Source organism: Centruroides sculpturatus, unplaced genomic scaffold (genome assembly GCF_000671375.1).
Source record: "Centruroides sculpturatus isolate CEXI.00-Female unplaced genomic scaffold, Cexi_2.0 scaffold1086, whole genome shotgun sequence".
Taxonomy (NCBI): domain Eukaryota; kingdom Metazoa; phylum Arthropoda; class Arachnida; order Scorpiones; family Buthidae; genus Centruroides; species Centruroides sculpturatus.
This window is the reverse complement of record NW_019386177.1, coordinates 140,452-168,203: the sequence shown is the minus strand read 5'-3', so window position 1 is coordinate 168,203 and position 27,752 is coordinate 140,452. Positions and strand designations below refer to the sequence as shown.

Genomic DNA, 27,752 nt, shown 5'->3' with positions numbered 1-27,752 from the left:
GCCGAAATTCTATCAGACTAGTTTAAGGCTAATTACTAAATGAATTACGTAACCAATTTGGCTCTAGAGGTAAGCATTAGGTGCCATCTCGTATTAACATTAATAATTATAAAAATCTCTCCCCCTAATTATTTAAATTAATTAATTTATTTATAATTATTAATGTTAATACGAGATGGCGCCTAACGCTTACCTCTAGAGCCAAATTGGTTACNAAAGGGTTTATTTATTGAAGGAATTCAATTTTATAGATTGTTAAATTTTGAAACTGACTTAAAAAAATGTTGAAATATTTTATAAGAAACTATTAGATTTAATAAACTAATATAAAACTAATTTTTTTCATATTATAAAAACACTTTAAATTTTAAAAAAATGCTATTCTATACATTCGGTTTAAAGCAAGCATATAAAACTTCTTACATATCCACCATCTTCATCTTGAAGGAATGGAAAATATTTAATAATGGATGCTGCTAACTTTTCTTTGACATCTCTTGAAGGGCTAAGGATAAAGTTATTGCCATTAATTTTATATATAAATAAATAATATATTATTAAACATTTTTATAAAGAATTAATTTTTTAAACAAAATTTCATTATACAGATTTACCTTTTTGTAAATATTACAAAAAGATATCACTTGTTCTTATAATAAATTTGTTCATTTTAAATGGATTATAGGTGGCAGTAGTGCTTTTATTGCAAATATTATAATATTAATTATTTTAGTGTTGTATTAAAAAGATTTAATTTTTGTATAATTTTCTGTGTGTAATAGTTAATTATATTTAAGTTTTATTAAAATATTTTCCATTATATCTAATAAACAAACTTAGATATCTAATTTAATACTGTAATTTAATTAAATCAATAATCATCTGATTTAACATATAATGATAATGACCATCCTAATGATTTCTAAGTTATAATTTCTAGTGTTTTAAGTTTGACTAATCAAACAGATTTCTTCCACTTAGATAGTCATTCTTCTCACCTATTTAGAACTAAAGAATTTCATTAAAACTTATGTAAGATAATTGTAGACTTTAAAATACAATTGAATGCTTTTATTTGATACTTTTATTTTAAACTATTTCTGTCCTATAAGCAATAAGAGGGTTTCTTTCCTGTCCATTGTGAATTTGATAAGCCTTACCATAGGGCAACTAGATGGTGAGGCACAGAACCAAATATATCAGAGTCAACCATCCATAGAAATTTCTGAGGATCTGATCCAGCCAGACTCATTGCCTCAGCCACCCAGTTTGATTTTAATAAAATATTCTATTATTGACACATCAGTAAAAGAAAAACCATAATTATTATTAGTCTACATTATAAATTATTACTCACTAAGGTCCAAATCTCTTTACAAGTTCTGCAACTAAAATTCTTGTAAACTTGTACCTGTAATCATTTGTAAGATTTTGTGTATTCAGAAGTTGCAAAACTTCTCTTCCTGAATTAGTCCTTTTAAGAATCTCTCTTATATCCTGCAAAGTTAAATTATTATTTTAAAATCAAAATAATAATATAATAAAATATATACATATTACTTAAAATTTTTTTGACAAAATTTCTTTTAATCCAACTAAGAACTTATTTCAGATTTTATTATTCATATATCAGAAATCTAAGCAAGTATGATCATTATAGAACCATCCAATAGGATCACATACTATACTGTATAAGTAAATTGTATTAGTTTTCTTATTTTCACATATTTTAAAGTGTTATAATTTATATTACAGTGGAACCTCACTTAACAAGCATAATTCACTCAAAAATCATTCTCGTAATGTGAAACACTCATTAAGAGAAACAATTTTTCCCATAGAAATTAATGTAAAATACAATAATGCATTCCACGCCAAAAAAAAAAACACTCAAATATTTTATGTATAACATTTATTCAAAGAAAATTGTACAATGTGCATTGTTAAGGAGTGTGAATCATCATCACCTTTTCTTCTAGTACAAAATGAACCAACCTGGAATGAAAATTCAATTTGCTGAAAACAAAAAAACAAAAAAAATCTCAGATAATATGTTTGATAAACATTCCAAACAATATGCCAAATTCTTGGGTTATGTAAAGGCTATAATTAATTAAATAATAGAAATTAATTAATTTGACTAGAGGTAGGCAATTATGCTGCCATCTTGTATTAAATTTAATAATTATAAATAGTTAATTTTTGATTTAGACATTTCTAAACTTTAATTTGGAATTGGTCATTAAACTTAATACAAAATGGCAGCATATCTGTCTACCTTTAGTCAAATTAAATAATTTCTAATACAGTAATATCCTGAACTTACGTGATAGGTGGGATCAAGCGATAACCATGTAAGTCGAATTCGTGTAAGTCGGGGTATAATTTCGCAATTTGTCTAAAATCCTAGTAAGATGTATGTAAGCTAATCAATGTTCTCATTAATCTTATCTCATCTTTTGATTCGTTCACGATTACAAGAAATCACCACGGAGTCTCTCAAGTCTCCGTAGATATAACAAACACAGAAATAAATAACACAAAATAAATTGTAGCTATGTGTCGATTCCGCGCGACACATCCGAACATGTAAGCTGAACAATAGTGTGGGGGGGGGCGTGAGTAATCAAGGGTTGCGTGGCGTTCAAAGAAAAGACGAATCAACGAGATTTGAAAATCGCGTAACTCTGGGTTCGCGTAAGTCGGGGTAGCATAAGTCGAGGTATTACTGTATTTAATTACAGTCTTTACATAGCCCAAGAATTTGGTATATCGTTTGGCATGTTTATTATATAACGGGCTACAGTTGTTTATGTTTAAAAGTAATATGTATGAACACAAGTTCGGAAAAATATGTAATCACAAGTATCACTAAGATGCTAGCGGAACAAGTGCTAAATACAAACTGATGGAACATGTGCACAATTCAGGATTTTCCCTCTCCTCGTCACTCGTTATGCAGGGGTGCACAACCTGCGGCCCGCGGGCCACATACGGCCCCTTATCAATGTTTATGCGGCCCGCGGACGGTACAGGCCAAATCCCTTCTTTCGAAGTTTCTAAGTGTAGAACTTTTCCCTTTCACAAAGTCATTAGCACCCAACTGTTTTATAACTTTCCCTGAAGTGAGAAATGGGGGGTTGTTCTATAAATAAGTCTATTTCTAGCTAACACTTTCTGGTTTAGATATCGAATATTCTAAGTCTAATACATAGTATTATAACGATTTTTTTNTTTATTTGACAATTCAAAATATTGTCTTGTCAAGTTCAAAATATTTAATCTATATTTTATCAATAAAATATAGATTAAAACATTTTGAACTTGACATATAGATTACTAATGCAAAGTAAATATGAAATAAGTTATGATATTTAAAACATATTAATATTTTTACAGAAAAAGGAGCTAAATTATGATTCAGATAAAATGGAATTCAGTGAATGTACTGAAGACACTGGGGATAAAATTTCACAGTCTTCAAATGCAACTGAAGATGTTGAACAAACATTAGAAATATATTCAGAGGAACTGTGGAATTTTGTAAGTCAATTCATTTGATAAACATTTTTATTCATTTTCAATAATAAATATTGTTACTAGCTGAGATATCCAGTTTTTTATGGAAAAACAATATATTAATTGTATTTGCATGCCCAATAGTTGCTCAAAATTACAATAAGCATGTGTTTGGCTAGTTTGAAAAATTTATGATTATTAGCAACCTTCATTCAAAATGATGTGATCGTGTAACAGAGAAATGAGAAAAATCTGCTGGATTTTTCATGTAGGGTTGCATTGCTGAACCTAGTCAGTGATAAAATCAAAGTCACATGCTCAGTGCTTGAAAAATGACGGTGACTAATAAATTTTCTGGATGAAAGGAACAAAAATTTCAAGACATTATTTTCTTTTTACTTTTGGTACTTGGCAAGATTTTTCAATAAAAAAACATCATTTCATTGGGATTTTTCTTAACATTGAGAAAGCAGTTTCAATTAAATCATAGTAAATGATGGTACATTTTGAAGTGCTTATAATACTAGAATTTTAGAATTTTTGACTCTGGAAATGGAATAAAAAAAATAAAAAATGAAATGCTTTTCTTTAACATTGTGTCTATAGTGAATTTTTTATTTCTAAAAATGTATTTGAATATCTTCCAACCTAGATAATAAAATAAAAATTGGTTAATGAAATAAAGACTATTATTAGATATTTTGAGATAGATGAGGACATATGCCTGCAAGAGGGAAGTACAAAAATTGGAGTTTGGAAATTTTTGGAATGATTTTGGATGAAAAATAATTCATTAAAGTTGGTGATTAAAAGGATCTCTATATTTAATACTTTCAGTAATTTTCTTCTTGATATTTTTAATGTTGGAGTTAAAAAATGTGATAATGAAAATTTTTTTGATTAAATTGTAATTCTTTAAAACTCAATAAAATATATTTCTAATGAAAAGTAATTGATGATAATTCAATTTCTCTTGTATAACCTAAGAACTTTATTATTTTCTACATCCTCTTGAAGGTGCAAGTTCTCGCCTATTTCAAAAATATCTACTAATTGTCTTTATTTCATTAACCAATTTTATTTATTTAATACCAAGGTTAGAAGGGATTCAAATGCATTTTTAAAAATAAAAAAATTCTCTGTAGAAATAATGTTAGAGAAAATAATTTTTTTATTTTTTAGTCAATTTCCATCAAGTAAAAAATTCTAATATTCTAGTACTAAATGCACCTTTAAATATTCTACCATTTACTATGATTTACTTGAGACTGCTCTCATAATGTTATGAAATGATGTTCTTTTACAATGAATGTGCCAATTCATTATTTTCTCCCAAAAATTTATTACATGGTATTATTGAGTCATTTCAGAGCAAAATTTGATTGTTCTAAGTTTCCCATCCATTCCAATCTTCCCATACAATATAATTACAGATATTGCATATTGTAAAATTAAATTAACATTAGTTTCACACATCAAGAGATTAATATGGAAAAGTGAGGAGTAAATCTTTAAAATTCAGTTCAGAAATACAACATATAAATTAAAAATTCAATGCAGTATAATCCAACTAAAAACAATTTTTCATTGAAAGAAATTCTAGAGATTATCTGACAGTCTGACAGATAAAAATGGGAATTTATGGGAGTTTAGTACTTCATGCTCTTGCTTAAATAATAGGCTGATCTATCAAATTTCATTTTGATCAGTTTTCAGTGATGTAGTCATTTAGGCAAAAATGGAAATTGTATTTGTATTCAAATTTCATGATTTACTTCACACTCATTGACCTCTGGGCAAAACTTCAAAAGATCTGACAAGTACCAGATGTTAACTGTTTACTGATGTAATTAATATTATAATTCTATCAAAGCCTATAAAATCAAATGGTTTTAGAAATTGAAAGTAGCCTATATTCTTTTCAGGATCATCCTGAACAAGTATACAATATTTATAGAATTAGTTCAGCCATTCATATGGTAGAAAAAGATAATGTATACCATTATCTGTTGGCGTTACATAAACATAATTTATTTTGTGAGTACTTTTGACAGCATATAACTGTCCTCTTCAGGAAGAATCATTCATAGAAAACAAAACATTTGAATTAAAGAAAAAGAACCTGAGCATCAACCAATGTTTTTTTCAAATTGCTTGTCCTTCATGCATGTAGAAAATTTAAATTTCACATATTCAATTTACAAAATTATACAATAATAATACAAAAATATAATGATGTATATAAGAAAAACATCAAGAATAAAATTGGATTAAAATAAAATACATAAATAATAATAACAGTCAATAAACAAATAATAAATGACACAATGCTGCTATGTGGTGTTTTATCAAGAACAATATGATTTACTACTGATTTTACAAATTTACAGAGATTAAACAGTGTTAACCACAACTCCAGTATATCTAGCATGGAAGAGTTGCGAGGTGATATTGTTGAGATGTAATGGGACTCCCATATGAATAATGTTTCTCTATCCCCACAGCTAACTTTGAGTCTTCTTGTATAAATTTTAAGGATGAAATGGTGTTGTCAATGGCCTGACAGACCCAGTTAGACATGACATTATAGTCATTAGTTGGATGATCATTATTCCCATGACAATGCTTATGCAGCATTAAATGTATTTTTATATTTTCAAACAGTTGTTTGAATTACAGTGGGGGATTGGTTAACAGTTTGGACTTCAAACACTTTTGTGAAAGATTTTTATGTTTGGATAACAAACACCTCACAGAACAAAGACAAGAAGAAGCAATGTAAAATAATGAATGCCAATTGGTCTTCCCTTGTCTTCAGGTGACAATTCGAAACCTTTTGGAGTATGGGAGACATTGACATTGATTCTCAACCCGATACCAATTGGATGGTATTCCTTCGAACTTTGAAACTCTCCCTTGTAATTCCAGTCTTTTGTTTACCTTTTGGAAAGAAAGAATTTTTTTTAGTCTTTGTGAGACTGTCGGGCACTTGTTAAGTTTTGCATTGGTTTTTATTTTTGAAAGGTGAGAGTTTAACTGTCCTCTTCAGATATTTGTTAATATTTTAACAGCAAATTTTGAATTCTGTTCAGGCCTTACATTTACATAATTTTTTTATGCACTAGTTGATTTCTGTTCTGTGAATTTTTGTAAGTGCTTTTCTGAACTTTTTACTTAAAATGATAATATTATGGAGCCTAAAAAGAGTGGAGTATCTATAACTGTGCTCACCATAGAAACTAAGCAAGAGTGGACAGATGTCTGATGTTGCTAGGAAGTATGGCTTGAACAGGTCAGAACAATTAATGTAGTTATTTGTTATCTGTAAATTGTATTGTAAATTATTTAAGAACCTGTTGCTATCATACGTAGTCTCTTATGGATAGAAGAATAGAAAATTGTGTAATATGAGATTTATAGTAATGCTTGGCATTAATAAATTTTCTAGTTACTGGTGTTAGAATTATCTTCAGTTTTAAGGATCTCATCAAGTTTAACCAAGATTGGTTCATTGAGAGGTTCAACAACCATTATCTTGTCCCAAAGAAAAATATGTCAAACGACTGCTGGATTAATTCAGGCTACTTCTCTGCTAAACATCAACCAAATGCCGAAATTCTAGCGGGTTAGTTTAAGGCTAATTACAAAATGAATTACGTAACCAATTTGGCTCTAGAGGTAAGCATTAGGTGCCATCTCGTATTAACATTAATAATTATAAAAATCTCTCCCCCTAATTATTTAAATTAATTAATTTATTTATAATTATTAATGTTAATACGAGATGGCGCCTAACGCTTACCTCTAGAGCCAAATTGGTTACGTAATTCATTTTGTAATTAGCCTTAAACTAACCCGCTAGAATTTCGGCATTTGGTTGATGTTTAGCAGAGAAGTAGCCTGAATTAATCCAGCAGTCGTTTGACATATTTTTCTTTGGGACAAGATAATGGTTGTTGAACCTCTCAATGAACCAATCTTGGTTAAACTTGATGAGATCCTTAAAACTGAAGATAATTCTAACACCAGTAACTAGAAAATTTATTAATGCCAAGCATTACTATAAATCTCATATTACACAATTTTCTATTCTTCTATCCATAAGAGACTACGTATGATAGCAACAGGTTCTTAAATAATTTACAATACAATTTACAGATAACAAATAACTACATTAATTGTTCTGACCTGTTCAAGCCATACTTCCTAGCAACATCAGACATCTGTCCACTCTTGCTTAGTTTCTATGGTGAGCACAGTTATAGATACTCCACTCTTTTTAGGCTCCATAATATTATCATTTTAAGTAAAAAGTTCAGAAAAGCACTTACAAAAATTCACAGAACAGAAATCAACTAGTGCATAAAAAAATTATGTAAATGTAAGGCCTGAACAGAATTCAAAATTTGCTGTTAAAATATTAACAAATATCTGAAGAGGACAGTTAAACTCTCACCTTTCAAAAATAAAAACCAATGCAAAACTTAACAAGTGCCCGACAGTCTCACAAAGACTAAAAAAAATTCTTTCTTTCCAAAAGGTAAACAAAAGACTGGAATTACAAGGGAGAGTTTCAAAGTTCGAAGGAATACCATCCAATTGGTATCGGGTTGAGAATCAATGTCAATGTCTCCCATACTCCAAAAGGTTTCGAATTGTCACCTGAAGACAAGGGAAGACCAATTGGCATTCATTATTTTACATTGCTTCTTCTTGTCTTTGTTCTGTGAGGTGTTTGTTATCCAAACATAAAAATCTTTCACAAAAGTGTTTGAAGTCCAAACTGTTAACCAATCCCCCACTGTAATTCAAACAACTGTTTGAAAATATAAAAATACATTTAATGCTGCATAAGCATTGTCATGGGAATAATGATCATCCAACTAATGACTATAATGTCATGTCTAACTGGGTCTGTCAGGCCATTGACAACACCATTTCATCCTTAAAATTTATACAAGAAGACTCAAAGTTAGCTGTGGGGATAGAGAAACATTATTCATATGGGAGTCCCATTACATCTCAACAATATCACCTCGCAACTCTTCCATGCTAGATATACTGGAGTTGTGGTTAACACTGTTTAATCTCTGTAAATTTGTAAAATCAGTAGTAAATCATATTGTTCTTGATAAAACACCACATAGCAGCATTGTGTCATTTATTATTTGTTTATTGACTGTTATTATTATTTATGTATTTTATTTTAATCCAATTTTATTCTTGATGTTTTTCTTATATACATCATTATATTTTTGTATTATTATTGTATAATTTTGTAAATTGAATATGTGAAATTTAAATTTTCTACATGCATGAAGGACAAGCAATTTGAAAAAAACATTGGTTGATGCTCAGGTTCTTTTTCTTTAATTCAAATGTTTTGTTTTCTATGAATGATTCTTCCTGAAGAGGACAGTTATATGCTGTCAAAAGTACTCACAAAATAAATTATGTTTATGTAACGCCAACAGATAATGGTATACATTATCTTTTTCTACCATATGAATGGCTGAACTAATTCTATAAATATTGTATACTTGTTCAGGATGATCCTGAAAAGAATATAGGCTACTTTCAATTTCTAAAACCATTTGATTTTATAGGCTTTGATAGAATTATAATATTAATTACATCAGTAAACAGTTAACATCTGGTACTTGTCAGATCTTTTGAAGTTTTGCCCAGAGGTCAATGAGTGTGAAGTAAATCATGAAATTTGAATACAAATACAATTTCCATTTTTGCCTAAATGACTACATCACTGAAAACTGATCAAAATGAAATTTGATAGATCAGCCTATTATTTAAGCAAGAGCATGAAGTACTAAACTCCCATAAATTCCCATTTTTATCTGTCAGACTGTCAGATAATCTCTAGAATTTCTTTCAATGAAAAATTGTTTTTAGTTGGATTATACTGCATTGAATTTTTAATTTATATGTTGTATTTCTGAACTGAATTTTAAAGATTTACTCCTCACTTTTCCATATTAATCTCTTGATGTGTGAAACTAATGTTAATTTAATTTTACAATATGCAATATCTGTAATTATATTGTATGGGAAGATTGGAATGGATGGGAAACTTAGAACAATCAAATTTTGCTCTGAAATGACTCAATAATACCATGTAATAAATTTTTGGGAGAAAATAATGAATTGGCACATTCATTGTAAAAGAACATCATTTCATAACATTATGAGAGCAGTCTCAAGTAAATCATAGTAAATGGTAGAATATTTAAAGGTGCATTTAGTACTAGAATATTAGAATTTTTTACTTGATGGAAATTGACTAAAAAATAAAAAAATTATTTTCTCTAACATTATTTCTACAGAGAATTTTTTTATTTTTAAAAATGCATTTGAATCCCTTCTAACCTTGGTATTAAATAAATAAAATTGGTTAATGAAATAAAGACAATTAGTAGATATTTTTGAAATAGGCGAGAACTTGCACCTTCAAGAGGATGTAGAAAATAATAAAGTTCTTAGGTTATACAAGAGAAATTGAATTATCATCAATTACTTTTCATTAGAAATATATTTTATTGAGTTTTAAAGAATTACAATTTAATCAAAAAAATTTTCATTATCACATTTTTTAACTCCAACATTAAAAATATCAAGAAGAAAATTACTGAAAGTATTAAATATAGAGATCCTTTTAATCACCAACTTTAATGAATTATTTTTCATCCAAAATCATTCCAAAAATTTCCAAACTCCAATTTTTGTACTTCCCTCTTGCAGGCATATGTCCTCATCTATCTCAAAATATCTAATAATAGTCTTTATTTCATTAACCAATTTTTATTTTATTATCTAGGTTGGAAGATATTCAAATACATTTTTAGAAATAAAAAATTCACTATAGACACAATGTTAAAGAAAAGCATTTCATTTTTTATTTTTTTTATTCCATTTCCAGAGTCAAAAATTCTAAAATTCTAGTATTATAAGCACTTCAAAATGTACCATCATTTACTATGATTTAATTGAAACTGCTTTCTCAATGTTAAGAAAAATCCCAATGAAATGATGTTTTTTTATTGAAAAATCTTGCCAAGTACCAAAAGTAAAAAGAAAATAATGTCTTGAAATTTTTGTTCCTTTCATCCAGAAAATTTATTAGTCACCGTCATTTTTCAAGCACTGAGCATGTGACTTTGATTTTATCACTGACTAGGTTCAGCAATGCAACCCTACATGAAAAATCCAGCAGATTTTTCTCATTTCTCTGTTACACGATCACATCATTTTGAATGAAGGTTGCTAATAATCATAAATTTTTCAAACTAGCCAAACACATGCTTATTGTAATTTTGAGCAACTATTGGGCATGCAAATACAATTAATATATTGTTTTTCCATAAAAAACTGGATATCTCAGCTAGTAACAATATTTATTATTGAAAATGAATAAAAATGTTTATCAAATGAATTGACTTACAAAATTCCACAGTTCCTCTGAATATATTTCTAATGTTTGTTCAACATCTTCAGTTGCATTTGAAGACTGTGAAATTTTATCCCCAGTGTCTTCAGTACATTCACTGAATTCCATTTTATCTGAATCATAATTTAGCTCCTTTTTCTGTAAAAATATTAATATGTTTTAAATATCATAACTTATTTCATATTTACTTTGCATTAGTAATCTATATGTCAAGTTCAAAATGTTTTAATCTATATTTTATTGATAAAATATAGATTAAATATTTTGAACTTGACAAGACAATATTTTGAATTGTCAAATAAATTTAACATAACATAACAGATACCAAATGATCTGCCAGATTATTTGGCTATATCAGGCAGGCTGTTTGGCAATGTGAATATCAGGTAGTGGTTCACTATGTATGTACAATATAAAAGGATTTGTTACTTTGAATTTATATAACACATTACATTTTGGAACAAACCACATAAAGCACATTCTAGAAGACACTTATGACAGAGTTCAATAGAGATTCAAATTAACAGTTTGATAATGCCAGAAAAACTTAAACTAAACTAAGAGAATAATAGTGGAGCATTTAACTATTCAGAAGTAATTGTAGATTCATAATTGTTGAGTCAGGCAACTCTCAAAATAAATTTTCTATTGGCTATTAATATGCCTCAAAACCAAACTTGAAACTCAATTGTTTTATCATTTCAATTTTATTGACTTTAATATTACTGGAGTCAATAAAATTGAAATGATAAAAGTCACCATAAAGTCATTTGAGGTTGTTATGAGAAGTTTGGTTTTGAGGCATATTAATAGCCAACAGAAAATTTAACATAGTTATCCAAACAAGAAACATTTTATATCTCAAAATAAAATTTTCTTTAGAGTGAAGGAGAAACTTCAGAAAGTCAGTTAATAAAAGTTGGGAGCACCTGAGTACTTACTAGTTGAAGTTTGAAGTAGATTTAAGATTTAGGACCAGAATAAGAAAAAGTCACAAGTTATAACTTAATAGTGGGGTGGCTAGTCAAGTGGATATCTCAAACGCAATACGTAAATTATGTAAAGTAAATTTCCAAAATTCAATATATATATTGTATTGTATGGTTTCCTTCTAGAAATAGTATTGTTTGTTTAAAGTGTTTAAAGTAGTATATACAGTAGACCCCCTATAAAATGAGTTCCTATAATTACGATTCCTATAAAACTGCAAAAAAATTGCAACGGTATCCGTAAAAAACGGTAAAAAAAAACTCCTATAATTATGTAAAACGTCATCGGGCAGCCGAACTATTTTCCACTGTCAAGCGCCACGCTACGGAGAGATTACTGTCGTCTGTACAGTATTATATATAAATTAGGTACTGTACATATAATTATATATTGNTGTTTTTTTTTTGTTTTCTGCAAATCGAATTTGCATTTCAGGTTGGTTCATTCCATGCTAGAAGAAAAGATGAAGATGATTCATGGTTCTTAACAATGTATATTGTGTAATTTTCTTTGAATAAACATTATACATAAAATATTTGAGTATTTTTTCGGTGTGGAATGCATTATTGTATTTTACATTAATTTCTATGAGAAAAATAGTTTCACTTAATTAATGAGTGTTTAACATTACGAGTAAGATTCTGGAACGAATTATGCTCGTTAAGTGAGGTTCCACTGTATTTCATAAATAAAAAAAAACAAACAAAAAATAAATTTCTGAATACTTATAAATTTAAAATATATAAATGTCTCACCAACACTTAATGCCCGAGATGAATTGTTCACTAAAGACATATTTGAATAAGGAGTGTTATAAAAAGAATCCTCAAATGAAGAATTTGAAACAACAAGACTTCTTTCAGCTCTCTAATAAAAATAATAAATAAATATTAATACTTAATTTATTAACTAACTCTATCAGTATAACATTAAAATCAACTGAAAAGTAAAAAATACTTTAATAGATGTATTAAACATATTCTACTAAATTCATTATTAAAAATTAAAATAAATTTCAAAAATCTTTAAAATCCAGCAAAATAATTTTTTGTAACAAATATTTCAACTTTTTAAAGATGTCTTCAGATTTCTATAGGAAAAATAAATCAGAATACATAAAACTGAATTCAAGTTTTAACTTAAAACATCTGTTGTATGTTAAAAAGAATAAGAGCAATTAATCTTAAGTTTTTTTATATTTACCAAAGTAGGGTATTTAATTACTAAAATTATATTAAAAATATGTAATATTTGATATAACTTTGATAAAATTCTAAGTTGCCTCTTGTACTTTCCCAACTCTTCAACTNATGTAAATTAGGTACCGTAAGTCTAATACAGTACTGTAATTTTATACATTTCTTGTGAAAGAAACATTTCTTATTCAATGGTGATTAAAATTATTTATATTAATGATGTCTCCAAAGTTCAACGAAGTTTTTGCAGAAAAATAAGTTATTAGAAATCGGCCGCTGTTTGCTGAGCTGTTCCACGACGAAAACAAGCTTGAGCAATGGTGATGTCGAATGGTGCACACTCAGTAAGTAATCCTACAATTTTTTGTTTATAGCGTAGTTTATATGGATTATTTCCAAAAAAAATATATGTATTTTGGATATGTTGAGTCGGATTAGTCTAGAATCGATTAATTTTATGGAAGAAAACCTTTCAATCAGCCGTAGTCCTTAAACTTCACACGTGTTGAGCTGTGATTGGAAGGACTCGTAAGAAATCGGATTCCTAAAGAATGGAGTGCATCTATGATCTTATAAGGGGGTTGACTGTATATTCAAAAAAATTTATTCGCAAATTATATACAATGTTTATTATTTTTATAAAATTGGTTATATAAATTAATAGCCAATAGAAAAAGATCTTTGATATTCTTATGAACCATAAAATGAAAGTTAAGTAGAAAAACATAAATTTAACTTTAGCATAAATTAAAGTATCTAAACTATTATTATAAAGATTAGAATATACAAACAATTCTAATCATTAATAAACTTTATAATCCAATATAATAGTATATTATTAATAAACAAGCTATGAAAATATTTTGTTATTGTTACTACAATGAAGTAACACAATTTTTCATTCGGCATTTACATTATGATTTTTTATATAACAGTGATAAATGTAAGTTATGTGAACTTATCATTACTTGAATGACAGATACCTTCAAATTCTAAGATACACTTTAGTTTCTATACGCTCACAGATAATTTTTTAATACTATGTATTTAAAAAAATCCATGACAAACTTATGTCAATAAAAACACTATTTATTGCTCAGTAAGATATATATCACTGTCTTTTATGATAATAGATGTTAAACTCTTCTGAATCCAATACATTTTCCCATATACCAGGGTTCGGCAACACGGCACCCTTGGTAAGATTTTTATGCACCCTCATTATATTACACACATTACCTCACTTTGTTAACACATTTTCCAAATTTAAAACTTATACAGAAATAAACATAAACTTATACAGAAATAAACATCTACCAAAACCCAATGCTTAGCAAATAGACATCCACGATTGCTGTAAATAAATCGGGATATAATTTGGAAATATTAATTATGAATTACAAATAAATTTGGCACTAGAGGGAGGCGTTAGGTGCCATCTCGTATTAAATTTAATAATTATGATATTTAACTAATTAATTTAGAATAAACTGGAAGAAAATAATCAGCCTGAAGCGGGACTCTAACCCACAACTTCTGTGGANGCTGTTCCACGACGAAAACAAGCTTGAGCAATGGTGATGTCGAATGGTGCACACTCAGTAAGTAATCCTACAATTTTTTGTTTATAGCGTAGTTTATATGGATTATTTCCAAAAAAAATATATGTATTTTGGATATGTTGAGTCGGATTAGTCTAGAATCGATTAATTTTATGGAAGAAAACCTTTCAATCAGCCGTAGTCCTTAAACTTCACACGTGTTGAGCTGTGATTGGAAGGACTCGTAAGAAATCGGATTCCTAAAGAATGGAGTGCATCTATGATCTTATAAGGGGGTTGACTGTATATTCAAAAAAATTTATTCGCAAATTATATACAATGTTTATTATTTTTATAAAATTGGTTATATAAATTAATAGCCAATAGAAAAAGATCTTTGATATTCTTATGAACCATAAAATGAAAGTTAAGTAGAAAAACATAAATTTAACTTTAGCATAAATTAAAGTATCTAAACTATTATTATAAAGATTAGAATATACAAACAATTCTAATCATTAATAAACTTTATAATCCAATATAATAGTATATTATTAATAAACAAGCTATGAAAATATTTTGTTATTGTTACTACAATGAAGTAACACAATTTTTCATTCGGCATTTACATTATGATTTTTTATATAACAGTGATAAATGTAAGTTATGTGAACTTATCATTACTTGAATGACAGATACCTTCAAATTCTAAGATACACTTTAGTTTCTATACGCTCACAGATAATTTTTTAATACTATGTATTTAAAAAAATCCATGACAAACTTATGTCAATAAAAACACTATTTATTGCTCAGTAAGATATATATCACTGTCTTTTATGATAATAGATGTTAAACTCTTCTGAATCCAATACATTTTCCCATATACCAGGGTTCGGCAACACGGCACCCTTGGTAAGATTTTTATGCACCCTCATTATATTACACACATTACCTCACTTTGTTAACACATTTTCCAAATTTAAAACTTATACAGAAATAAACATAAACTTATACAGAAATAAACATCTACCAAAACCCAATGCTTAGCAAATAGACATCCACGATTGCTGTAAATAAATCGGGATATAATTTGGAAATATTAATTATGAATTACAAATAAATTTGGCACTAGAGGGAGGCGTTAGGTGCCATCTTGTATTAAATTTAATAATTATGATATTTAACTAATTAATTTAGAATAAACTGGAAGAAAATAATCAGCCTGAAGCGGGACTCTAACCCACAACTTCTGTGGACACGTTGCCAGTTACGCTACCTGGACCTTTGGTCCAATCTCCTCTTCCAGTATATATAAGCCTAATGTATAACCATTGACGGTTAATACGGTGCTAACATTTGTAATTCATAATTAATATTTCCAAAGCCCAATTATTTATGGCAATCGTGGGTCTATTTGTAAAACATATTATTGAAAGTTTGGTTAACAAAACATTTAATGCTACATCATATATAAAAATAATGGAAAATTCTTTCAGAAAAATTTTCTTCCTGATTTGCAGATTTTACAAAATTAGAATCTGTTGTAATATTTTTGTTAATCCATTTAACATGTCTTCTGATAATGAATCTGCTGCGACTGGCAAATATTTTGAGCTTAATAATACAAATGAAATAGAATTAGAAATAATAAATCTGCAAAACAATATTGTTTTAAAAGCACATCATAAATGATAACATTAACATGTTTTGGAATTTATTTCCATAAAGATAAATATCCTATTTTAAGAAAATGTGCATTAATAATTTGTTCATATTTTGCAACTGTGTGTAATTGCAAACGATATGATTGCAAATATGATGTATCTAAAAACAAAATATCGATCAAAGCTCACAGATTCTAATTTACATAACTAAAATATAATTCTAATTATACTCCCAATTATAACAAATTGGCAGAAGATCTGCAATGTCAGGAGTCATACTGACTAAGATGTTTGTATTTGTCATTGTTTGTTTTGCATTTATAGTTTAAGTATATGTAATTATATTTCTTGAAATAAAACCTTTAATATTTTGAAGTTCTTTTTCATGCACCCCCAATAACTTTTGAATATACTGTGCCCTTATTGACAAAAAAGTTGCTGACCCCTGCCATACACAATCATCCTTACTTATGTTACTAATTCTATTGCTTCATTTTAATGTTATATAAGACCTAATATTTGTAATAGCAAATATTTAAGAGATTAACTTAGCTCAATCTCATTAGTCTATTATAACCTCATCATAAGTACTTGGATAAAATCCCAGAAAAAGCCATGCAGTACTCTTCAAGAAATGTTGCATCTTACATTCAAGTAAATCTTCTAAAAAAGTGCATCTTACATTCAAGTAAATATGGTATTTTACTAATAATAATATTATAATAATGAAAGCATTTAAATAAAAATAATGTTGAAAGCTATACGTAGGAAGTCAAAATTTTCTGGAATTGTGGTATAGCATTGTAATGGTAGAGCACAGGGAAATGCTTACCAAATCACCTTCAAAGGAGAATCCTTCAACATACACATACTTGATCCATCAACCCTGCCATTCTTGAAAGCACTATTGAAAGACTTCTTTTGTAATATTCAGGAGTTCAGACATCATATTCAATCTGATGTCCTCCATGGTTGCAAAACATGTCTCCATGAGACCCACATCTCAATGTAGTCAAAAGTCACTTGGAGTAAGACAACCAGTGGTGGTTGGATAAGAACAGAAAGTCTTTTGTCAGCAAGGAATTGCTGCACAAGCAAGGAGTGACTTGGTGCATTGTCATGATGCAGAACCATCCTTCCCACCACCTGTCATGCCATTTCCACCAAATTGCATTTCACAATCTATGCAAAACTTGAATATAGAAATAACCAGTAACATTCTGTGCAGGTGGTAAGAACTCATGGTGCACACTGTCCATGTCAAAGAATGCAATGAGCATCACTTTTTCCTTGGATTTAACAAGACATGATTTCTTTGATTTGGGAGATGATGCTGTGTGCCATTCTGATGATTGCATCTTCATCTCTAGATTGTAAGCAAAACACCCATGTCTCATCAGCAACAATCTTCATGCAAACATTGGGTCTTGTTTATCTTTTTCAAACAGATCACCAGCAATTGGCATGCAACATTCTATCTGATTTGTTGTTAGTTACTTTGAAACAAACTTTGCACTAGTACATCTCAACTTCAAAACATCAAACAGAATTATATGAACGGATCTGTGAGAGATACCAACTACTTGTTCTAACTCCATAATGATCATTCATGGATTAGAATGAATCAGTTGTACTTTGGCAATCATTTCTTAGGTTCTGGATGTGGACAACCTCTCACTGTGCTTGTTATCCTCCAACATCTCCTATCCTTTCTTAAACCATGAAAAACTAGACCTAAATTACAATTTCTTTAATGCAGTATTATCATAAACTTGCTGCAGGGCCAATAGCATCTATAAAGCAGATTTTCCCAATTTGCCCATGAACTTGTTGTTCAAATATTGTTCAAATTGCAACATGGCACTGAAAGACAAACATTCATCTGAAAATGAAAAGGAAACTACAGTAGAACCTCGATTATCCAGATTTTCGATTATCCGGATTGTTCAAAATAAACAAAAATTTTACGAATTTGCTGATTTGCATTTGGCGAATCATGATACTGTTTATGTACATGATGGAATGCATAACTTTTTTTGTTTCAACAACGTCTCACCCGGCAGAGTGGTTGTAAACTCTTAAATATATTTTGCGTCGTAATAAAAATATAATTTGACGTACGTATTTATAAATAATTTATATTCAAATTATGACCAAGGGCGGCATATGGGCAACGTGGGCCACCGCCTATGCCTCGTGGTCCGAACGGCCTCGCACCTCGAAAGTTTATGCATTATTTAAAAGCCGCAAATGCGACGAAAAAATTTTACTCGCCATAAAATAATAAATAGTTTGTCAAATTTTTATTCATAAAAGTGCAGTTTCAACTGCTTTTTATTTTATAAAATCAGTCTTCTTGCGCCATCAGAGAACCTTTTAAACAATAGGTAGTCTGTTAGCGCTAGTCAGTAGTAGTCCAAATTCAATACAAACATTTGTTTCTTCAAAATTTGATCACAATTTAAATACAGTATTTATTTTTAATATTACTGATATGTCATCGAAAAGAAAATGTGTTGTATTATCATTAAAAGACAAATTAAAGTATTTGTTTCGATTATCCGAATTTTTCCTTATCCGGACTACCTTCATCCCCAATTAGTCCGGATAATTGAGGTTCTATTGTACCATTAAAACTAACACCAAAATATGTCTGGACCAATTGTAGCTGTGAGTAGACATTGTAATCTTCCTTCTATAACAATGCACACACAATCTTATGTCTCCTTTGCAGTCTAGCAAACAATTCCAGAAACTTTTTGACTGCCCATGTATACTAATTATTAATTATAGTTTATTTATAAATTTATCAATATCAGTACCAAACTTATATTGACAACAACAAAAAGTTTTAATAGTTTATAATTTTATTTTAAAGTTTCTTTTACATATATTTTGAAATCTTACTATTGTAGGTTCTTCCTCAGAAACCAAGGTGAAACTAAGTGAATTATTTTTATTGTTATTAACTGACAACTCAGGTTCAGTAGCATTAGCCATAGCTTCAGGAGAAACATCCATCTGTAAATTAAAATTTGCATAATTAACTTCAACATATACTGTATTTATTAAAAAATATTTTACATAAAAATATTCTTTGTATGTATTCTACACACAATCATGCTTAATTTGAAATAGAGAATGAAAGAATAACTAAAGATTTTTGTTCTAAAGTTAGTTAGTGGATTTTGTAACTACAACTAAGGCACAAGTCTATTTATTATTAACAAAAATTATAATTTTACATCAGATTTGTACTGTTACCATCTTAAATTAAATCAGGTTTCTATTCACATAATATTGGATTGTATATGTTAAACTAAATGCAGCAGCATCAATTTTAAGTCACTCCAGAAATCAGAAAAGCATCTTGGAAAATATATAACTTATTTAGACTACATTTAGAACATAAATTACTGAGATCTTATTAATTTCAGTTATTTATTACAGACTTTAAATGATATGATTTCTGTGATAAATTACTAATTAAATTAACAAGAAATATTTGAACAACTAATAGAAAAGAAATTCTAAATAGAAATTCTAAAGAAGTAAAATTTCTAGTTCATATATAGTAGTACTTCTCACTATTCTAAAATGATGACTATGTAAATTCTTTTTATTATAATCATTGATAACTTAAAATAATTAATTTTCAAAATATCAATTTCCTATACTCACTATTAGAGAGTAAATGAATATATAATCAATAAAATAAATTATTTTCACAACTTACCTTTTCCAATTTCGCTCCATTATTATATCTGTAATTTTGATTTTCAGCATTATTTAAATTTGCTTCCATTTCTACATTATTAGGGTATCTGAAAGGAACTGAAAATAAAAGCATTTAATATCTTTTTCTCAAAAACAATAGTTAAAAAACAAAAAAAAACTAACTAAATTTAATTTCAAAGTCAATCAGCTATTTCCAATCAATCTCAAGAAAAATAATGCTGCATCAATCACTAGAATGCTCTAAATTCTAGAAACACTCTAGAATGTTAGAAAATATGTACAGTACAACATGACTAAATCAAATACGTATGAGTCAAAATCATATTTTTGCCTATAAAAAAACAAATTATATAATTTTTCTTTTGTATTATATTATAATTGCTTTTTTGTGCAATTGATCATGGTTGTCTATAAGAGAGAGCAGATATATTCATCAAGGATTTGTGATTGTAGAAGACACGTGGTAAGTGCCCAGAATGGAGAAGTGCTGAAGAAACAATGAAAATTACTAATGCAAATAAAGATTGAATTTGGAACAATAGCACAGACACTACTTTAGCACCAATAGTGATACAAAGGCACTATTTTAAAATAGGTAAATCAATAGTAAATTGTTTAACACAGGGAGGAAAGTTAAATATGTCTGCCTATTTACTGCAAACCAAAAAAATCTCATATGTCTAAGACATGTGCAATTTCTTGATTGTTGTGTTCATTTGGGAAATGTTAGGTAAACATACAGAAAACAAGAAATCTCACGAGGTTATTCATAACTTTTATAGGCAAGTGATGTTATATTACTGCTAATTTTGCAAAATGTTGGTAATTATCTTAAATCTAATATCTTATTTCAATCTTTTAGATTACTTAATAATTTATTAGGCTATTTGCTAATTTATTACGTAAAATAAAACATTTCTCTGAACTAGGGGATGGTACTAATAAAAATACTACAGTAGAACATCGCTTAACGAGCAAAATAAATTGTAAAAATTTGACTCGCTTAATGAGCGATGTTTTCATAATAAGTGACAAGGAGAGGGGAAATCTGGATTGTGCGTATGCTCCATTAGTCTGTTTAGCACTTGTTCCGCTAGCATCTTAGTGTTGCTCGTGATCATATATTTTTCAAAACTTGTGTTCACACATATTACATACAAACATCGACAATCATAGCCCGTTATATAATAAACATGCCATCTCGTACTAAATTTAATGACCAAATTAAATTTTATAAATGTCTAAATCAAAAATTAATTATTTATAATTATTAAATTAATACGAGATGGCAGCATAACTGCCTACCTCTAGTCTAATTAATTAATTTCAAATATTTAATTATAGCCTTTACATAGCCCAAGAATTTGGCATATTGTTTTGGCATCTTCATCAGACATATTATCTGTTTTTTTTTTTTTTTTTTTTTTTTTTTTTTTTTTTTTTTTTTTTTTTTTTTTTTTTTTTTTTTTTTTTTTTTTTTTTTTTTTTTTTTTTTTTTTTTTTTTTTTTTTTTTTTTTTTTTTTTTTTTTTTTTTTTTTTTTTTTTTTTTTTTTTTTTTTTTTTTTTTTTTTTTTTTTTTTTTTTTTTTTTTTTTTTTTTTTTTTTTTTTTTTTTTTTTTTTTTTTTTTTTTTTTTTTTTTTTTTTTTTTTTTTTTTTTTTTTTTTTTTTTTTTTTTTTTTTTTTTTTTTTTTTTTTTTTTTTTTTTTTTTTTTTTTTTTTTTTTTTTTTTTTTTTTTTTTTTTTTTTTTTTTTTTTTTTTTTTTTTTTTTTTTTTTTTTTTTTTTTTTTTTTTTTTTTTTTTTTTTTTTTTTTTTTTTTTTTTTTTTTTTTTTTTTTTTTTTTTTTTTTTTTTTTTTTTTTTTTTTTTTTTTTTTTTTTTTTTTTTTTTTTTTTTTTTTTTTTTTTTTTTTTTTTTTTTTTTTTTTTTTTTTTTTTTTTTTTTTTTTTTTTTTTTTTTTTTTTTTTTTTTTTTTTTTTTTTTTTTTTTTTTTTTTTTTTTTTTTTTTTTTTTTTTTTTTTTTTTTTTTTTTTTTTTTTTTTTTTTTTTTTTTTTTTTTTTTTTTTTTTTTTTTTTTTTTTTTTTTTTTTTTTTTTTTTTTTTTTTTTTTTTTTTTTTTTTTTTTTTTTTTTTTTTTTTTTTTTTTTTTTTTTTTTTTTTTTTTTTTTTTTTTTTTTTTTTTTTTTTTTTTTTTTTTTTTTTTTTTTTTTTTTTTTTTTTTTTTTTTTTTTTTTTTTTTTTTTTTTTTTTTTTTTTTTTTTTTTTTTTTTTTTTTTTTTTTTTTTTTTTTTTTTTTTTTTTTTTTTTTTTTTTTTTTTTTTTTTTTTTTTTTTTTTTTTTTTTTTTTTTTTTTTTTTTTTTTTTTTTTTTTTTTTTTTTTTTTTTTTTTTTTTTTTTTTTTTTTTTTTTTTTTTTTTTTTTTTTTTTTTTTTTTTTTTTTTTTTTTTTTTTTTTTTTTTTTTTTTTTTTTTTTTTTTTTTTTTTTTTTTTTTTTTTTTTTTTTTTTTTTTTTTTTTTTTTTTTTTTTTTTTTTTTTTTTTTTTTTTTTTTTTTTTTTTTTTTTTTTTTTTTTTTTTTTTTTTTTTTTTTTTTTTTTTTTTTTTTTTTTTTTTTTTTTTTTTTTTTTTTTTTTTTTTTTTTTTTTTTTTTTTTTTTTTTTTTTTTTTTTTTTTTTTTTTTTTTTTTTTTTTTTTTTTTTTTTTTTTTTTTTTTTTTTTTTTTTTTTTTTTTTTTTTTTTTTTTTTTTTTTTTTTTTTTTTTTTTTTTTTTTTTTTTTTTTTTTTTTTTTTTTTTTTTTTTTTTTTTTTTTTTTTTTTTTTTTTTTTTTTTTTTTTTTTTTTTTTTTTTTTTTTTTTTTTTTTTTTTTTTTTTTTTTTTTTTTTTTTTTTTTTTTTTTTTTTTTTTTTTTTTTTTTTTTTTTTTTTTTTTTTTTTTTTTTTTTTTTTTTTTTTTTTTTTTTTTTTTTTTTTTTTTTTTTTTTTTTTTTTTTTTTTTTTTTTTTTTTTTTTTTTTTTTTTTTTTTTTTTTTTTTTTTTTTTTTTTTTTTTTTTTTTTTTTTTTTTTTTTTTTTTTTTTTTTTTTTTTTTTTTTTTTTTTTTTTTTTTTTTTTTTTTTTTTTTTTTTTTTTTTTTTTTTTTTTTTTTTTTTTTTTTTTTTTTTTTTTTTTTTTTTTTTTTTTTTTTTTTTTTTTTTTTTTTTTTTTTTTTTTTTTTTTTTTTTTTTTTTTTTTTTTTTTTTTTTTTTTTTTTTTTTTTTTTTTTTTTTTTTTTTTTTTTTTTTTTTTTTTTTTTTTTTTTTTTTTTTTTTTTTTTTTTTTTTTTTTTTTTTTTTTTTTTTTTTTTTTTTTTTTTTTTTTTTTTTTTTTTTTTTTTTTTTTTTTTTTTTTTTTTTTTTTTTTTTTTTTTTTTTTTTTTTTTTTTTTTTTTTTTTTTTTTTTTTTTTTTTTTTTTTTTTTTTTTTTTTTTTTTTTTTTTTTTTTTTTTTTTTTTTTTTTTTTTTTTTTTTTTTTTTTTTTTTTTTTTTTTTTTTTTTTTTTTTTTTTTTTTTTTTTTTTTTTTTTTTTTTTTTTTTTTTTTTTTTTTTTTTTTTTTTTTTTTTTTTTTTTTTTTTTTTTTTTTTTTTTTTTTTTTTTTTTTTTTTTTTTTTTTTTTTTTTTTTTTTTTTTTTTTTTTTTTTTTTTTTTTTTTTTTTTTTTTTTTTTTTTTTTTTTTTTTTTTTTTTTTTTTTTTTTTTTTTTTTTTTTTTTTTTTTTTTTTTTTTTTTTTTTTTTTTTTTTTTTTTTTTTTTTTTTTTTTTTTTTTTTTTTTTTTTTTTTTTTTTTTTTTTTTTTTTTTTTTTTTTTTTTTTTTTTTTTTTTTTTTTTTTTTTTTTTTTTTTTTTTTTTTTTTTTTTTTTTTTTTTTTTTTTTTTTTTTTTTTTTTTTTTTTTTTTTTTTTTTTTTTTTTTTTTTTTTTTTTTTTTTTTTTTTTTTTTTTTTTTTTTTTTTTTTTTTTTTTTTTTTTTTTTTTTTTTTTTTTTTTTTTTTTTTTTTTTTTTTTTTTTTTTTTTTTTTTTTTTTTTTTTTTTTTTTTTTTTTTTTTTTTTTTTTTTTTTTTTTTTTTTTTTTTTTTTTTTTTTTTTTTTTTTTTTTTTTTTTTTTTTTTTTTTTTTTTTTTTTTTTTTTTTTTTTTTTTTTTTTTTTTTTTTTTTTTTTTTTTTTTTTTTTTTTTTTTTTTTTTTTTTTTTTTTTTTTTTTTTTTTTTTTTTTTTTTTTTTTTTTTTTTTTTTTTTTTTTTTTTTTTTTTTTTTTTTTTTTTTTTTTTTTTTTTTTTTTTTTTTTTTTTTTTTTTTTTTTTTTTTTTTTTTTTTTTTTTTTTTTTTTTTTTTTTTTTTTTTTTTTTTTTTTTTTTTTTTTTTTTTTTTTTTTTTTTTTTTTTTTTTTTTTTTTTTTTTTTTTTTTTTTTTTTTTTTTTTTTTTTTTTTTTTTTTTTTTTTTTTTTTTTTTTTTTTTTTTTTTTTTTTTTTTTTTTTTTTTTTTTTTTTTTTTTTTTTTTTTTTTTTTTTTTTTTTTTTTTTTTTTTTTTTTTTTTTTTTTTTTTTTTTTTTTTTTTTTTTTTTTTTTTTTTTTTTTTTTTTTTTTTTTTTTTTTTTTTTTTTTTTTTTTTTTTTTTTTTTTTTTTTTTTTTTTTTTTTTTTTTTTTTTTTTTTTTTTTTTTTTTTTTTTTTTTTTTTTTTTTTTTTTTTTTTTTTTTTTTTTTTTTTTTTTTTTTTTTTTTTTTTTTTTTTTTTTTTTTTTTTTTTTTTTTTTTTTTTTTTTTTTTTTTTTTTTTTTTTTTTTTTTTTTTTTTTTTTTTTTTTTTTTTTTTTTTTTTTTTTTTTTTTTTTTTTTTTTTTTTTTTTTTTTTTTTTTTTTTTTTTTTTTTTTTTTTTTTTTTTTTTTTTTTTTTTTTTTTTTTTTTTTTTTTTTTTTTTTTTTTTTTTTTTTTTTTTTTTTTTTTTTTTTTTTTTTTTTTTTTTTTTTTTTTTTTTTTTTTTTTTTTTTTTTTTTTTTTTTTTTTTTTTTTTTTTTTTTTTTTTTTTTTTTTTTTTTTTTTTTTTTTTTTTTTTTTTTTTTTTTTTTTTTTTTTTTTTTTTTTTTTTTTTTTTTTTTTTTTTTTTTTTTTTTTTTTTTTTTTTTTTTTTTTTTTTTTTTTTTTTTTTTTTTTTTTTTTTTTTTTTTTTTTTTTTTTTTTTTTTTTTTTTTTTTTTTTTTTTTTTTTTTTTTTTTTTTTTTTTTTTTTTTTTTTTTTTTTTTTTTTTTTTTTTTTTTTTTTTTTTTTTTTTTTTTTTTTTTTTTTTTTTTTTTTTTTTTTTTTTTTTTTTTTTTTTTTTTTTTTTTTTTTTTTTTTTTTTTTTTTTTTTTTTTTTTTTTTTTTTTTTTTTTTTTTTTTTTTTTTTTTTTTTTTTTTTTTTTTTTTTTTTTTTTTTTTTTTTTTTTTTTTTTTTTTTTTTTTTTTTTTTTTTTTTTTTTTTTTTTTTTTTTTTTTTTTTTTTTTTTTTTTTTTTTTTTTTTTTTTTTTTTTTTTTTTTTTTTTTTTTTTTTTTTTTTTTTTTTTTTTTTTTTTTTTTTTTTTTTTTTTTTTTTTTTTTTTTTTTTTTTTTTTTTTTTTTTTTTTTTTTTTTTTTTTTTTTTTTTTTTTTTTTTTTTTTTTTTTTTTTTTTTTTTTTTTTTTTTTTTTTTTTTTTTTTTTTTTTTTTTTTTTTTTTTTTTTTTTTTTTTTTTTTTTTTTTTTTTTTTTTTTTTTTTTTTTTTTTTTTTTTTTTTTTTTTTTTTTTTTTTTTTTTTTTTTTTTTTTTTTTTTTTTTTTTTTTTTTTTTTTTTTTTTTTTTTTTTTTTTTTTTTTTTTTTTTTTTTTTTTTTTTTTTTTTTTTTTTTTTTTTTTTTTTTTTTTTTTTTTTTTTTTTTTTTTTTTTTTTTTTTTTTTTTTTTTTTTTTTTTTTTTTTTTTTTTTTTTTTTTTTTTTTTTTTTTTTTTTTTTTTTTTTTTTTTTTTTTTTTTTTTTTTTTTTTTTTTTTTTTTTTTTTTTTTTTTTTTTTTTTTTTTTTTTTTTTTTTTTTTTTTTTTTTTTTTTTTTTTTTTTTTTTTTTTTTTTTTTTTTTTTTTTTTTTTTTTTTTTTTTTTTTTTTTTTTTTTTTTTTTTTTTTTTTTTTTTTTTTTTTTTTTTTTTTTTTTTTTTTTTTTTTTTTTTTTTTTTTTTTTTTTTTTTTTTTTTTTTTTTTTTTTTTTTTTTTTTTTTTTTTTTTTTTTTTTTTTTTTTTTTTTTTTTTTTTTTTTTTTTTTTTTTTTTTTTTTTTTTTTTTTTTTTTTTTTTTTTTTTTTTTTTTTTTTTTTTTTTTTTTTTTTTTTTTTTTTTTTTTTTTTTTTTTTTTTTTTTTTTTTTTTTTTTTTTTTTTTTTTTTTTTTTTTTTTTTTTTTTTTTTTTTTTTTTTTTTTTTTTTTTTTTTTTTTTTTTTTTTTTTTTTTTTTTTTTTTTTTTTTTTTTTTTTTTTTTTTTTTTTTTTTTTTTTTTTTTTTTTTTTTTTTTTTTTTTTTTTTTTTTTTTTTTTTTTTTTTTTTTTTTTTTTTTTTTTTTTTTTTTTTTTTTTTTTTTTTTTTTTTTTTTTTTTTTTTTTTTTTTTTTTTTTTTTTTTTTTTTTTTTTTTTTTTTTTTTTTTTTTTTTTTTTTTTTTTTTTTTTTTTTTTTTTTTTTTTTTTTTTTTTTTTTTTTTTTTTTTTTTTTTTTTTTTTTTTTTTTTTTTTTTTTTTTTTTTTTTTTTTTTTTTTTTTTTTTTTTTTTTTTTTTTTTTTTTTTTTTTTTTTTTTTTTTTTTTTTTTTTTTTTTTTTTTTTTTTTTTTTTTTTTTTTTTTTTTTTTTTTTTTTTTTTTTTTTTTTTTTTTTTTTTTTTTTTTTTTTTTTTTTTTTTTTTTTTTTTTTTTTTTTTTTTTTTTTTTTTTTTTTTTTTTTTTTTTTTTTTTTTTTTTTTTTTTTTTTTTTTTTTTTTTTTTTTTTTTTTTTTTTTTTTTTTTTTTTTTTTTTTTTTTTTTTTTTTTTTTTTTTTTTTTTTTTTTTTTTTTTTTTTTTTTTTTTTTTTTTTTTTTTTTTTTTTTTTTTTTTTTTTTTTTTTTTTTTTTTTTTTTTTTTTTTTTTTTTTTTTTTTTTTTTTTTTTTTTTTTTTTTTTTTTTTTTTTTTTTTTTTTTTTTTTTTTTTTTTTTTTTTTTTTTTTTTTTTTTTTTTTTTTTTTTTTTTTTTTTTTTTTTTTTTTTTTTTTTTTTTTTTTTTTTTTTTTTTTTTTTTTTTTTTTTTTTTTTTTTTTTTTTTTTTTTTTTTTTTTTTTTTTTTTTTTTTTTTTTTTTTTTTTTTTTTTTTTTTTTTTTTTTTTTTTTTTTTTTTTTTTTTTTTTTTTTTTTTTTTTTTTTTTTTTTTTTTTTTTTTTTTTTTTTTTTTTTTTTTTTTTTTTTTTTTTTTTTTTTTTTTTTTTTTTTTTTTTTTTTTTTTTTTTTTTTTTTTTTTTTTTTTTTTTTTTTTTTTTTTTTTTTTTTTTTTTTTTTTTTTTTTTTTTTTTTTTTTTTTTTTTTTTTTTTTTTTTTTTTTTTTTTTTTTTTTTTTTTTTTTTTTTTTTTTTTTTTTTTTTTTTTTTTTT

At 22.1% G+C, this 27,752-nt stretch overlaps 1 protein-coding gene across 1 annotated transcript in view; it reads right to left on the bottom strand.

Moving 5' to 3' along the window:
* Positions 1–396: 396 nt before the first annotated feature.
* LOC111613935 overlaps positions 397–27,752 on the bottom strand; it is a 46,780-nt gene continuing 19,424 nt past the window's right edge. Inside the window, exons 3-7 of the mRNA XM_023355284.1 lie at positions 20,112–20,209; positions 19,283–19,396; positions 10,976–11,119; positions 1,358–1,497; positions 397–505 (exon numbers count right to left, since the gene is read on the bottom strand). Of these exons, the coding sequence (XP_023211052.1) occupies positions 397–505; positions 1,358–1,497; positions 10,976–11,119; positions 19,283–19,396; positions 20,112–20,180 (576 nt within the window). The 5' untranslated portion in view covers positions 20,181–20,209. The remainder of the gene's footprint in view (positions 506–1,357; positions 1,498–10,975; positions 11,120–19,282; positions 19,397–20,111; positions 20,210–27,752) is intronic.